We start from the raw sequence: 15,704 nt of genomic DNA on the forward strand, positions 1-15,704 counted from the left end.
GAGGCTGGCTTAAAATTCTTGGCAATCCTCCTGCCTCAGCCTCTTAGGTTTTAGGATTATAGGCGTGAGCTGTTATATGTCCAGCATGGTAGAGAGGATTTTTAAAAGATATTATTTAATTTTTTCAGTATTGGGTATCAAACCTAGAGGCTCACACATGCTCAGCAAGAGCTTTTCCATTGAACTATCTATCCTTATTCTGTGATTGTCCTTTCTTAGTTTCTAAAAAGTTCTAGAAATACCTATGCATTAAAGCTTGTGTAATTCCTATTTAAGATTCCCTCTGTCCTTGACAATTTATATGGTTACTTAAGAAGCTATTTGGTCCATAATGAAGAAATTAATGTAGTGACTTTTTGGGACTCATGGGTCATTCTTTTTGTGTCAAATACCTGTTCTGTCTTGGATGCTTCACTGTGCCTTCACTTCTCTCTCCAATCCTATCATTTCCTCTGGTCACATTTCACAACTGTTTTGTGTGAAGTTCCTGAAATGTGCCATTCACTTGTCTGGGAGCATTTAGTGATCTCATCTCGATGGTCAGTCTTCTGAAAGAACTAAGAAAGTCTTCTAAGGCCATGGGGTGGCAGGTCTGGGATTGAAGCCGCATCCATGAGCCTTGTGTTCTTTCTTGATACACCACTGTCTTCTTGAAGAGGTGACTTTTATGAGGTTGGGCATTGACAGACCACAGTCTTCTTGAAGAGCTGACTTTTATGAGGGTGGGCATTGACAGACCACTGTCTTCTTGAAGAGCTGACTTTTTTTTTTTTTTTTTTTTTCAAGGTAGGGTCTCACTCTAGCCCAGGCTGACCTGGGATTCACTATGGAGTCTCAGGGTGGCTTTGAACTCACGCGATCTTCCTACCTCTGCCTCCCGAGTGCTGGGATTAAAGGTGTGCGCCACCACACCCGCCTCAGAGGTGACTTTTATGAGGTTGGGCATTGACAGACCACTGTCTCCTTGAAGAGGTGACTTCTATGAGGTTTGGCATTGCCATTTTTCTCAGCCTGACTTGTGACCCCCTTTCCTTAATCTTTCAAGTAGCTAGGGCTAAAAGGAAATGCTACCATGCCTAGGAAATTACTTCAGAATCCCTAAAGTCTGGCTGTTTTCTCATTTTACACTTAGAATTTTGACATCAAATACATAAATACTGCAAGTAAAAATGCTTATGGAAAATAAGTATTCTATACCTTACCATGCCTTATTTTAGAAGGGTTTTCTATTTTTTTTTCTTGCAAAAAGGTAATTTTGCTTTATTTTTTTGGGACACTATCTCACTTTATAGGCCAAGTTGGTCTAGTAGTGATAAATTAAAAAAAAAGACATTGGCCTTATTTGATATTTATTTATTTATGTTTGTGAGAATGAATGAATGAGAATGGGCACACCAGGGACTGTAGCCACTGAAAATGAACTCCAGATGCAGATGTCAACTTGTATGTCTGGCTTCACATGGGTAATAGGGAGTCAAACACATGTCCTTAGGATTTGCAGCCAAATGCCTTTACCATTGGGTCATCTCCCCAGCCCTTGATTAAGGTTTTCAATAATGATTTATTTCAAGATGTATATGCATATTTCTTCACTAAACATTATGTTGAATTTTCTCATATCCTGTTTTAAAATATATTTTATTTTATTCATTTATTTGAGAGGCAGAAGGAGGGGGAGAAAGAATGGGCATGTTAGGGCCTCTAGCCACTACAAATGAACTCCAGATGCATGTGCCACCTTATGCATCTGACTTACATGCGTCCTGGGGAATGGAACCTGGGTCCTTTGTCTTTGTAGGCAAGTACCTTAACTGTTGAGCCATCTCTCCAGCCCCTATTTGTTTTTGATTGATATATACTCATTGTATATAGTTCTGGGTTTGATAAGGATGTATTCATTCAAGTATATTATGTCATTTGAATATACCCTCCTGTCTTTTTCTTTTAGTTCCTTCCCCTTCTGTTAGTATATGTGCTTTTACTTTTTGATTTTTGTTGTTTTCAATAATGTTCTGTAAGGTACTCAGTCTTTTATATGTGTTGATTTTCAGTTACATATAGAAGAGAAGTTATTTTTATTTTACTTATTTTTAAAATATTTTTATTTTTATTTTTATTTATTTGAGAGCGACAGAGAGAGAAAGAGGGAGAGAGGGAGAGAGAGAGAGAATGGGCATGCCAGGGTCTCCAGCCACTGCAAACAAACTCCAGACATGTGTGCCCCCTTGTGCATCTGGCTAATGTGGGTCCTGGGGAATCGAGCCTCGAACCAGGGTCTTTAGGCTTCACAGGCAAGTGCTTAACTGCTGAGCCATCTCTCCAGCCCTTATTTTACTTATTTTTTCATTTTTATTTATTTATTTATTTTGGAGGTAGGGTTCCACTCTAGTCCAGGCTGACCTGAATTTACTATGTAGTCTCAGGCTGGCTTCCAACTCATGGTGATCATTCTGCCTCCTCCTCCCGAGTGCTGGGATTAAAGGTGTGTGCTACCATACCCGACAAGAGAAGTTATTTTTAATTTCAGTTACGTCAGTGAACAAATAATCATTATTGCCACTTGTGTCTATGAGAACTTTGGAAAATAATGTAAATGCAAGTTTAGACATTCTTCCTCATGAATGAAAAATAGGGAAAAGAAGGTTCAAGAATTTATTCAGTTATTATTATTATTTTTTTAAGAGTATAGCTGTTGCAGCTACCTTTTTGTTGCTGGGACAAACACCCACCCAGAAGCAGCTTATGGAAGGAAAGGGTTTATTTTAGACTTAAGGATCCCAGAGGAAGCTTCATTAGGTTCATACATCCACAGCAGAGAGAGGAAGCTGATAGCCAGCACCCACAAGCATGAACAGCCAGGCTCAGGCTGGCTCTCTACACATAGTGGGTCTCAACTGAAGATCCACCACCAGTGACATCCTGTTCCAGTGCTTTGCCTGCTGGAGGCTTAGTAAGTAGGGAGTTTAATCTTAATCAAAACTACATAAGGCTATGGGGACATATGTAGCATTCAAACCACCCCAGTAACTGAGTACTGTTCCTTAGTCTTTTTTATGTGTGGGCCAGCCTTTGTGCCATGGTGCACATTTGTAGGTCATAGAACAACTTTGAGGGGTCATTCTTGGACCTTTTTTTTTTTTTTTTCTTGAGAAAGGGTCTTGTTGCTGCAAACAAATGTCTTACTAGGTGGCTTATGAGTTTACAATTATGTCTCAGCCTCCCATTGTCACTGGTGCAGTGGGATCCCAGATGCATGTACCACTTTGCATCTGGCTTTATGTGGGTTCTAGAGAATTGAACTCACACTGGCAGTCTTTGCAAGCAAGCAAACGGATATACCCTCAGCCCCAAGAGACAGAACTGGTATCTTCTGTAAATTTGCTCCATTTTCCCACTTTGCCTAATTTTTCCATGTTCATAATTTTAAGGTAATAGTCTATTGTAATCAATGCATGTAAAAATTATATCTTAGATGTATGATCTGTTAAAGTTGTATTTCCTTCACACTGTCAAATCTCATTGTAGAATAACTCATTTTCTTTCTCCATTTTAGTACCATATTCATATGAAAAAGCTTTCTGCCTTGTTTTGAATCTAAGTTATACCACTGTAGGAAGTAGAGGGGCAGTGACTGTCAAAACAAGTAGTTTTAGCTGAAGAAGGTTCTGGATATGTGGTTTGTCATAATATATACATTAGTTGCAGTTATGTTTAGAAATTAAGAACTTGTTTAGGCTTTATTATTTTCTAGTCCATTCTGTTAATCTTTGATTTCTTGGCTACAAGGAGTAAATGGTATAGAGTAGGCTTGAGACAGCTTAGGTGTTCCTAGGAAGGTCAGCTTTTGTCAAAGTCTGAGAACTTGAATTTTCCGTTATTGGCAATAAGGATAGTTTATATTGCCTAGTCTGTTCACATAATATACTCTATATTACAAACCTATTTTTTGTCTTGGAGTCTAGAATTTTGGCACATGTTAAGTGCATGACCAGCTCAGAGTTGAACATTGCATATTGACTCTCTAATGAGTTTCCCTAATGGCAAACATCTTATAGATGTATTAAGAATTAACTCTTGGGCTGAAGAGATGGCTTAGTGGTTAAGTGCTTGCCTGTGAAGCCTAAGGACCTTGGTTTGAGGCTCAATTCCCTAGGACCCATGTTAGTCAGATGCACAAGGGGTGCACGCGTCTGGAGTTCATCAGCAGTGGCTGGTGGCTCTGGCATGCCCATTCTTTCTCTCTCTCTCTCTATCAGCCTCTTTCTCTCTGTCTGTTGCTCTCGAATAAATAAATAAAAAATAAGCAAAAATATTTTTAAAAGCAAAGAATTAACTCTCACAAGAATTGTGTGTCTTTTACAAATCCACCCTGGGAGACTGTGCTTGGAAGCTTTCCTCACTTCCTAGGACTCAGTCTGTGTTTCTTTTCCCCTTGATAAAGTAAGTCTGACCATAATGTGTTGAGTACTGTGAATCCTTTTTTTTTTTGAGGTAGAGTCTCACTTTAGCCCAGGCTGACCTGGAGTTCACTATGGAGTCTCAGGGTGGCTTTGAACTCATGGCGATCCTCCTACCTCTGCCTCCCGAGTGCTGGGATTAAAGGCGTGCGCCACCACACCCGGCTGTGAATCCTTTAGCTGTCACCAAACCCAAGATCCTTAACACAAGTCCACATAACATTTTCCTCATTTGAAGAAAGAGAATAAAAATGGAATTCATACATGTAAATTTCAGAGTTGGTTGGAAGCTTTAATAATAAGCCTTTTGATAATGTGTGGAAAGGGATTTTTCTTTTACTGTAGGCTTCTGTGGATTTGGATTTTCCTTTGGTGGTGCTTATGCAATGAGAAATTCATAGTGGACTTAATGAAGTGCTGAGCAGTTTGCCCTTCCTGTTTGAGGGGCTGAAATACAAAGTTCTGCAGGGTGGAGGATGACTCCAGGACTGCATGATAGTAAAAGTAGAAATGAAAAATATCATAATGAGATAAAAGAAAAAGTACTTTTCATGTATTATTTGAAGGCAATGCTAAAGTAGTAAAATGCTTTAATACTATAAATACTCTAGTTGCATTTATTTTTGCATTAATGACATTTTATATTTTCATGTTCTTTCTGTGGCATGTTCATGTATAAGCTTGTGAGTATATCTTAAGTACCTAGTAAGGATTCTGTAATATAATCCTTTATTGATAGGTATGAAATGCTCACTGCAGATAGGTTTTTCTGGTTGGCTATTTGAGGAAGAAGTACTAAAGAAAATGCCAAACAGTGGGTGAGCAGGACTAGCAGTGGATCCAGGAAGGAGCTCTGTGGTGGATCTTTCCTGTGCGGTGCAGACTCACGAAGCCTGGTGTCCACGCTCAGAGCAGGTCAGAGTGGTGTCCATCTCACGCAAATTCACCTACATTCTTGTTTCTACTGGGGACAGACCCGTCTCCTTTTCTACTCATTTGAACTCACATGCCCAATCAGTGACATGATTTCAAGCATTGCCAGCAAATAGTTGTAACATGTGACCGTGAAACTCTCTAATTTTCATATGTGAGAATAGAAGAGTATATGCACTTAACCTTGAGCTTGTGTGTACTAACTCTTTGCCTAGCCATGTTGCTTATTGTTTGGTAGTTATGGAATAATAGGTAATGTGGAACTTTTTTTTTTGCTTCTGGGTTCAGTAATTTTTGAGGAATCTGAAGAATATTTATTTAAGAGAGAGAGAGAGAGAGAATGGGTATGCTGGGGACTATAGCCACTGCAAATGAATTCCAGATGCATGTGACATCATGTGTATCTGGCTTACATGGGTAATGGGAAATCAAACCTGGGCCCTTAGCTTCCCAAGCAAATGCCATAACCATGAAACCATCTCTCCAGTCCCTGAAAAATATTTTTAACTGTTAAGTCCATGATCAATTTGAGACTCTACCTCGAGCCTGTCTTGTCATCTTTTACATGTACATCTGTTGTTTATTTTCTTCTTTCCTAAAATAGTGATTTCTTTTTCGATTTAGATACGTAAACCCCCCTGCATTTTTCTCCTTGTGCATCTGAGAGAGACTTTCCCACCATCTTAGCAAGACTATGCTTTTGTTGGGAGCTGGACATTAGAAAAGCGGTGGCTGGAGGCCCTGGTGTGCCCATTTCTGCCCCCCCCCCCCGTTCCGCCTGACCACTTTCTCTCTCTCAAACAAACAAACAAATAAGATATATTTAAAAGAAAAAACAAAAGTTGACTTTTTATTTTCACATGCTGAACTTGAGATGCCTGTGGAACTGTTCTATGTAGAGAGCCACTAAGAACTGGACAGTGTTTGTGGTACAAACAGACAAGCAGGAAACAAACTTCCATTTTTTTCACTTTTTTTTTTCTGTTTGTGTGGAATCACTGGATTGTTGGTAATCAGGTTGATTTTTTAGATGACTGACAAAACTTTTAAAATGAGGACAAAAGGTAAACCACAATCACTAGAATTTTCTGATCTCATTTTAGTATTTTCCATGCAAACAAGTGCACAGTTTTCAATTGTTTAGATTGGGTGGACAAAGGATTGACTCAGACCTTAAACTGCCTTGAACTTGGCAAACTGAGCAAATGCAAACCTGTTGCTCTCAGAATGAACCTTGTTTTGGAGACATCTTTATTTGTTTAAGGAAAAAAACACTGTCATAATATCAAACTATGATTGCAATCATGAGGAAATTATGTCTAACTTACTTGAGCCACTGATCATGGCTAATGGAATTAAAACTTAAAATTTCTGCTTGTAAATGTTTGCTCTGCTCATTTCTCAGTGCCTTAGCACACTGTGGTAATGTTTACTCAACTCACAGAGTCCTTTAGCTTCTGGGATCCATTATTATTTGGACCTTCTCATGCTACTTTTTTTTTTTTTTAAATTGGGAGGGATGCTAATGTCAAACATTGCTTCCTGTATCTGTGACTTTCTTACATGGATTTATAAGCATCCTAATATTTTACTTGTATAAAAGAAATATCATCTCATTTTTTAACTCAAAATGTCTTCTTATTCTGACACTAAAATATATACTGAGGGCTGGAGAGATGGTTTAGTCGTTAACATGCTTGCCTGTGCAGCCTAAGGACCCACACAAGCCAGATGCACAAGATGGTACATTCATTTGGAGTTTGTTTGCAGTGGCTAGAGGCCCTTGTGTGCCCATTTGCAGGCAAGTGAATTAACCACTAAGCCATCTCTTCAGCCCAGTCTGATACATTTTAAATTACTGATATTTCTTCAGTTGAACAAAGTGCTTGTATTTCAGTGACAATTGGAAATACATATTATTCCCAGCTAATTTGATTATTTAAATACATAGGAAAGGACTCTTGTTTGTTTTAGGTTTTTTGCTAACAAGATTGAATGTTTATGATTTCCATCACACTGACATTAGAGATTCTTGTTGTATATGTTACACACTTAGTCTTGACAAGAATTTATGCATTTACATTTTTTAAAAATTTTTCTTCATTTATTGATTTGCAAGGGGAGAGAAAGAGAGCAAGAATGAGAGACTGGGCATAACAGGGCCTCTTGCTATTGCAAATGAGCTCCAGATGCATGTGTCTCTGTGTGTCTGGCTTTATGTGGGTACTGGGGAATTGAACCCCGGTTATTCGGCTTTGTAGGCAAGTACCTTAACTGCTATGCCATCTTTCCAGCCCCCAGATTTGTTTTTAAAGTTCCTGTGCTTTCTTCCTAGACTCTCAGACAGGAGTTAGAGAACAGGGAACAACAACAAGTGAAGATGCTGGGTCAGCTGAAGGAGATCCAGAACCACCTGGAGACCTGTGAGGCTGACCGCAAGCGCAATGACCTGCACATCACTGAGCTGACCCTCCATGCGGAGGACGCCACCAAGCAGGCCGAGCACTACCTCACTGAGTTCCAACAGTCCGAGGCCCTGCGAGAGGAGGCAGAGAAGAGGAGAGAAGACCTGAAAGCAAGAGCCCAAGAATCCATTAGGCAGTGGAAGCTTAAGCACAAGAAGTTGGAGAGAGCCATGGAGAAACAGTCTGAGACCCTCAATGACCTGACAGACAAGAACAATCAGGTATCAAACACCATGCTCCCGAGGAAGGGTTTTGCTGTGCGAACCATGTGCTCTCCATGCTTTGAACAAATGCTTGCGGGGCACACTGTGCTTACAACCTCAGCATGTCCTTGAAAGAAGAGCCTTTATGTCTTGGATCTTTCAAAGTGGCTTTTCAAATCCTTTTAGATATTTTACTATATGGTGGCATTTTAAAGTTGAGGGATCAACACTTTGCCTCAGTTTAGCTTTGAGCTTTTTTAAAAATTTTGTTTATTTTTATTATTTGAGAGTGACAGAGGGAGTAAGAGGCAGAGAGAAAGAGAGAGAATGGGCGTGCCAGGGCCTCCAGCCACTGCAAAGGAACTCTGGACGTGTGCGAACCCTTGTGCATCTGGCTAATGTGGGTCCTGGGGAATTGAGCCTCAAACCGGGGTCCTTAGGCTTCACAGGGAAATGCTTAATCACTAAACCATCTCTCCAGCCCTGAGATTTTCTTTTTTTCTTTTTTTAAGTTTTATTTATTCGAGATAGAGAGAGAGAGAGAGGGGGGGAGAGAGAAGGTGTTCCAGGGCCTCCAGCCACTGCAAATGAACTCCAGACGCATATGCCCCCTTATGCATCTGACTTACGTGGGTCCTGGGGAATCAAACCAAGGTCCTTTGGCTTTGCAGGCAAATGCCTTAACTGCTAAGCCATCTCTACAGCCCAGCTTTGAGTTTTTAAAATTTTTTTTTATTTATTTGAGAGAGGGAGGATATGAATATGGGCGCACCAGGGCCTCTAGCCACTGCAAACGAACTCCAGATATATGTGCCACCATGTGCATCTGGTTTAAGAGGGTACTAGGGAATTGAACCTGGGTTCCTTAGGCTTTGCAGACAAGTGCCTTAAGTCATCTCTCCAGCATTGAGTTTTATAAATTGAATTATTTTTCAATATTCTACTACTCACATGGAAGAAAGTCACTAAATCTTCCTTTACATCATAAGAGTTTTCCCTCACTGCATGTATTTTAACAAATATTTTTATTTATTTATTTCAGAGAGAGAGAGAGAGAGAGAGAGAGAGAGAGAGAGATAGACAGACAGAAAGAGAATGGGTGCACCAGGGCTTCCAGTAATTGAAAGATCACTCGACACATGTGCCACCTTGTACATCTGACATTACATGGGTACTGGAAAATCAAACTCTGGTCCTTAGGCTTTATAGGCAAGCCCCTTAATTGCTGAGCTATCTCTCCAACCTGTTGCTGCATGTATCTTATAGTCTCATTTGTTTGTATATTTCAATTTAAGTATAAGTTAGAATGAAGCATGGTAGAAATCTGACAGCTATTACCAGACTGTTATCTGGTAGTAATCTTGGTGGTTTATTTCAGAGTGACAGATATTCTCACTGACAGAACATGTTAGCACAAGCCGCTATGACTACATTTTATGCACTTATTACAGGAAGTAGCATTATCTTTTTCTCCCCTCCCTCCCTCCTTCCTCCCTACCTTCTCTCTCTCTCTCTCTCTCTCTCTCTCTCTTTTTTTTCCCCCCTTTTGAAGGCAGGTCTCCCTCTAGCCCAGGCTGACCTGAAATTCATTATTTAGTCTCAGACTAGTCTTGAACTGAACTCACAGCAATCCTTCTACCTCTGCCTGCTGAGTGCTGAGATTAAAGGCGTGCACCATTGTTTCTTTTTTAAAAAATATTTTTATTTATTTGAGATGTGGGTAGGAGGGAAATGAATGCACTAGGGCCTCTTCCCACTGGAAATGAACTCCAGATGCGTGTATCACTTTTGTGCATCTGGATCGTGGGCAATTGAACCTGGGTCTGCAGACTTTGCAAGCCAGCACCTTTACCTACTGAGCCATCTCCCATGCACAACAGACATTTTCTTGACCTTTGAACACATCTCACATCATCTTTTCTCTTGTACAATCAGTTACTTTGAATGGCCTTACTGTTCTTGTTGATTTACACCTGTGTCTTTGGGATGAATTAAACCCAGATGACTATAAGATAATATGCAGGAGAACCTCGAATGGTTTTTGTCCACAGTGAGACTTGGGATTATGATTAGTGCTTTGTCGTTTGTCAAGAAGTCTGCACACTGCAGAAGAATGATCACTGGGTTAACTTTCTTTCCCACAACAACAACAAACTAATAGGTTTCACAATTATATTTATGACTTCGCCTGACGGCACTTAGCATGACAGATGCGAGTTTGGGTGCAGTGTCATGAGAAAGATGCTGTACTTTTGCATGTGCATCCTCAGGCATCACTCTGTACTCCCTGGGGAGTGCTTCCCACTTTTACCCCAATGACACATGGTCCTGGATGAAAAGCAGTTCAGAATTTTACATTTGAATTTGAACCAATTTAATCCCAGAAAATTGCTTTGTCCTGATTCCTCTTGTCAATCTGGCCTGGCAACTGGTTCAGTGAGTTTGGCAGGGAGTGAAGGTTGCCCAAGAGAGGAGAGTTGAAGAGGTTGATAGATTGAGACTCATCTTGGGTTTTTACTTAATTGGCAGAAAGTTAGAAGGGTCCATGCCATCGGGCAGTATCCCGGTTTATGGTATGGTGTCAGAAAGTCTCCTTGGTTGAGTTTTCAGAATGGTAAAAATTGTTAAACAGTCATCTCCCAGAATACTCCTGATATAATTATTTTTAGCATTTAGCATTGCTAATGATAAGCAAAGAAGTAGTTTTAAAGTGATTGCTGCCGTTAGGATAGTATTACAATTATCACAGCAGGCATTGTAATTTCTCCTTTAAAAGCCTTAAAAATTAATGCAACATGTCGCAGTTAGAGCAATGGTTAATCAGGGAGAAGGGATAAGAAATGTTTCACTGTGGCGTCAAGTGTCCTGTGATGTGTGGTGTAGATGTACATGCTAAACAACTTTGGAAAAATGTATTCTTTAAGATATTGACTATTACCTATGTAATTATTGCTTTATGTTTAATAAAAACCTCTAGGCTACCTAAAGGTAAAATAGAGTCTACTTTTTTGTGCTAATTAGTTTTAAAAAGTGACTGGATGGTATATTTGGATATATATTTTAAAACAAAATGATACTGGTTTATAACTCCTTAAGGTTTAAAGAATGAATGTATTTTTTATTTGAGAGAGAGAATGAGCCCTTGAGTGCTGGCATACATGAGTGAGCATAGGCATGCACCAGGGCCTCTTGCCTCTACCAGCAATCTCGATATGCATGCACCACTTTATGCACCTGGCTTTGTGTGGGTACTGGGATGTTGAACCCTGGTTGTCAGGCTTTGCAAGCAAGCATCTTTAACCATTGAGCAATCTCCTCAGCCCTGAACGTGTTACTTTTAAGCAACCTTATTGAGCCATTGTTATATGGTCAAGTGATGCAGTCTTTCTCTTTGCAAAATAATTTTATGCTTATATTCATTTTCCTTCTAGCATATTTTATATTCTGCTTTATGATTTATTACTTAAAATGTATTGGTAAATGCTTCTGTTTTCCTGACAATTGATTTTATTTTTTATTCTTCCTGCTGTATACATTTTTGGAATCTTGGTAAGATGCTTCAATACTACTTCAATTACTAAAGGAAATAAAATTCCAAACAGGTAGTGCATAATCACAGAAGAAAAACCCAGAAGAACTCAGGTTATTTTTTTTTCCTTAAAGGGCAGTGGCATGGGTATTTACACTAGGGAACCGTGATGTAATTGAGGAATTTGTAGTCAAGCATGTTGGGACAGCTAAAACTCTAGACATGTAAAGATCGAGTACTGGCATTTTCTGGATTGTTCTTTCAAATGCTAAAAAGAACATTACAACATTCCCCATTGACCTCTTAATAAAATTCAAATAACAGAATCTCTTGGTGTCAGCCTTGGAGAAATTGTCCCTTGCTCTATAGCTACTGTTGTTTTGGAGTCTCATTTTTCTGACTTGGCTGGACATTTTAATGTCTTCTTTGCATTTTTTCTCATTTTGTTCCTTCTTTGGAGGCTCAGCTTGTCTGGTTATGACACTCTTTTCCCATTTTTGTTTTTCACTGCTAGGTCCTTTTCCATGAAATCTCCACATTTCACTAGGATTTTGCTACCTGTCTTCACCTCCTGCTTGTTCATTATGTGTAGTTCTTGTCACATTGTGATTTCACTGAGCTGTATCTGACTCTTCACTCTCTTTAGCCACAATTTCCTTGGTAAGGTTTGTCTTTGTCCATATTCGTTCTATATTCACATCCTGGTTCTACAATCTTAGTCTCTGATCTTCATGTTCTTTTTTTTCACTTTCCTTTTTCTGTCATCCAGACCTGATTTCAATCTTCCTTCCGGTTGACCAGTCATTTCTTGCATTGTGGAATCAATGAACCGGACTTCATTAAGAGTATCTCTAGCTTCCTCCTTCCGTGCTACACATTTTGCTGGTCTCCTCTCTGGAACTGACTCTGTTTCCCATCTCCTTTCCTGCATGCATAGCAGAAAAATTTGTATGGAAATATCAGTGGGCTCCTGTGGTGGTCAGGCTGATCTCTCTTGCTCCATTCTGGTCAGTGATACAAGCCTGTTCTTGGGCACAGGATGCTGACACATCAGTGAGCAATGAAATAAGTATGGGAGCTATGGTAAGTAAGCTCTTACTGTTAAGCAAGATGCAGTAGAACTTGTCCTCCTCTCTGGATCTTGGGTCTGTTGTCCCTGCAGTGGCTGAAGATGTCATAAAGTGAAGCATGGGAGGGGGCCACAGAGGGAGCTCCCCAAGAATGCCTTATATGAGGCGGAGAGGTCAGCATAGGAGAAAGGCCTGTAGGCAACGATGGAGTCTAGAAGCTCATTACAAGTGGCTGGAGCCACTGGAGCTGGCACAGACACTCCAGAGTGTGTGGAAGTGACATGTGGCTCGACCCTGGCCAGGAGATTTAAGAAGCTAAAATGACACGAGATGCAAATGTAACAGATGAAACATGCTTGAGAAGGGCACTCTGCAAATGCCTCACGAATTTCATGAAGCCTGACATGACCCTAACCCTCCTTCTCTGAGTTTCTCGAGCTTCCTCTCTGCTCCACCTCACTCCTTCACATAGAAATGTCTTTTCCGAATAAACTGGCACTGATACTGTTGTTCTCCACATGTCTGTCCAGATCCTTTTTCTGAGTCACAAGAACCTTAGACCCTTTTGGAGGTGCCCCCTGAGCCCCAGTGTCTACTGATATCTAGTGGAAGTTACTAAGGAGAGAACTGTGGACAGGTGGAGCTAGAGAGCTGACCTGCTCTCTCCGGAACACCGTGCCTGGAGGGGTCACATATTTCCTTGTGGTCCCAGTCCTTTCCATGGAGGCCTTCTCTTACTTTAACGCAGCAGAAGACATTCAAGCCACATTTGAATTTCAAAATTTGAACTTTAGAAATAGAAAGCTATAAGTAAAAAAGCTTAAGTTGGAGGATTGGCTAAGTGAAGATTTGGCAGTAATAGAGTTTTCTATATTTTAAAAGGAAGGCTGCTAAGTCTTGCCACACTCTAGGGAGAAGTTGGTTAAGCCACAGGAAATTGGGCCATTAATGTTGTGGATCAGAGTATGGTAGTGGTTGGTAGGAAAATTTCCAGGTGTTACAAGATGCTACGTGCATGTCTTCATCTTTAGGAATGTCTTGCCACAGGTCAATAGCTGTCCCACTACATGGCTTTTAATTTCTGACTTCCATGACTCCCTAGAGAATGGTCACAGTACAGCCAGATTCACTGTGACTGTGTCGTAAGGACGTGCTTTATTCCTATTTCTAGTACCCTATTGCTTACTTCTATCTTAGATCTTTTCAGAATGATATTTTCTTAAAATATATTTTATTTACTTATGAGAGAGAGAGAGAGAGAGGGAGAGAGGGAGAGAGAGAGAGAGAGAGAGAGGGAGGGAGGGAGGGAGGGAGAGAATAGGTATTTCAAGGCTTCTAGCTACTGCAAATGAACTCCAGATGCTTGTGCTCACTTGTGCATCTGGCTTACATGGGTCGTGGGGAATCAAACTGGGGTCTTTAGGCTTCACAGGCAACGCTGTAACTGCTAAGCCATCTCTCTAGGCCCCTCATATATTTCTTTTAAAAATATTTCATTTATTTATTTATGAGAGAGAGAGAGAGAGAGAGAGAGAAAAAGACAGAGAGAAAGAGAGAGAGGGAGAGAGACAGGCAGATAGAATGGTTAGGCCAGGGCCTGTTGCCACTGCTAATGAACTCTGGACACATGAACCACTTTATGTGTCTGGTTTATGTGGCACTGGGGAATCGAACCTGGGTCCTTAGGCTTTGCAGACAAGTGCCTTAACCAGTAAGTTATCTCTCCAGCTTCCTATTCTCTTCTGAGACTGCCAGAATTTCTCTTTATTTTTCATTGAAAACAATCTAGGATTTTCTAGCTTGGCTCCTCTGTTTTTCAACCTTACATTGCTTAGTTCTAAGGCTAATTCTACACTTTCAGACATTATTATTATAGCCACTAGTTCATTCCTAGATGCCAACTTTAAGACGTCTGGGTTCACTTTCTGTTGCCTGAGAACTGCTGAACTCCAGCGGCTTGTGCAGCTCACGGCCGCGGAGGCAAGAAGAGCCAGAGCCCGGCGTTGGCACATGGGGCCGTCAGGCTGCATCGCAGCATGAATGAAGTGAGGCTATTTCTCTGGAGATAAATGATTAACTTTTTAAAGTGCTTAGAGCTATGCATGGCTGAACTTGAGAAACCAGTTTTCTGGGCTGGAGAGATGGCTTACCAGTTAAGGCCCAGGTTCGAATCTCCAGTACCCATGAAAGCCAGATACACAAGGTGGTGCATGCACCTGGATGGAGTTCATTTGCAGTGGCTATATATATTTTAAATCACATTTTTCTCTGTTCATAGCTCAACCTCTCAGTCAACCTCCTTCTCTGGTTTTTCGTGTGGGTGCTGTGACGCTTCCCTACCTTCTGTTACAATTGTGAAGAGTCTCTAAGGAAGCTACTTTTCCTTGGAGGGATCACTTCACATTTCATCAGTATTTGAAATACAGAATGAAAATACTTAAGATTCAGAAACAAATGTTAATTTTCTCTTTATTCAAGATAAAGTAGAAATATATACTACAGTATCCCATTTCATCTTATAACTATGCACAATATTTGTCAGTTAAAAATAAAACTTCAAAAAAGAGCCATGGCACGCATCAGGAGGCAAGTGTGGGAGCTGTCCTTGGTGGCAGTGCTGTGGCTAAAGCACCCTTAACTCCATTGGCTGCTGGTGTCTCATGTATAATGACTTAATGGTGTGTAGAGACCAGGATGGTTAATTCTTGGACTCTGTTGCTCATTATAGCCTTTCCCATCTAGAGAAGTTGGTGGGAACGTATAGTCCATTAACTTTTCTCTGAGTACCTTCCCAAACTATCCTAACCTTAAATTATGTTGGTTCTACCTTTTTGAATTATTTTAAAAAAATTTTTACTTTTCTTTATTTATCTGAGGGAGAGAAATAGGCAGGGATAGAGGAAAGAGAGAGAGAGAATGGGTGCTCCAGGGCTGCCAGCTGCTGCAAACAAACTCCAGACACATGCACCCCCATGTGCATCTGGCTTAAGTAGGTCCTGGGTAATGGAAGCTGGATCCTCTGGCTTTGCAGGCAAGTGCCTTAACTA

The 15,704-nt window shown here is 40.5% G+C and overlaps 1 protein-coding gene across 1 annotated transcript in view; it reads left to right on the forward strand.

Moving 5' to 3' along the window:
* Window positions 1-15,704, forward strand: part of Cep128 (centrosomal protein 128) — a 363,113-nt gene that overhangs the window by 126,251 nt on the left and 221,158 nt on the right. Inside the window, exon 15 of the mRNA XM_004649677.2 lies at window positions 7,726-8,076. Coding sequence (XP_004649734.2) covers window positions 7,726-8,076 — 351 coding nt within the window. The remainder of the gene's footprint in view (window positions 1-7,725; window positions 8,077-15,704) is intronic.

The sequence above is a fragment of the Jaculus jaculus genome, chromosome 7, assembly GCF_020740685.1.
Source record: "Jaculus jaculus isolate mJacJac1 chromosome 7, mJacJac1.mat.Y.cur, whole genome shotgun sequence".
NCBI lineage: Eukaryota > Metazoa > Chordata > Mammalia > Rodentia > Dipodidae > Jaculus > Jaculus jaculus.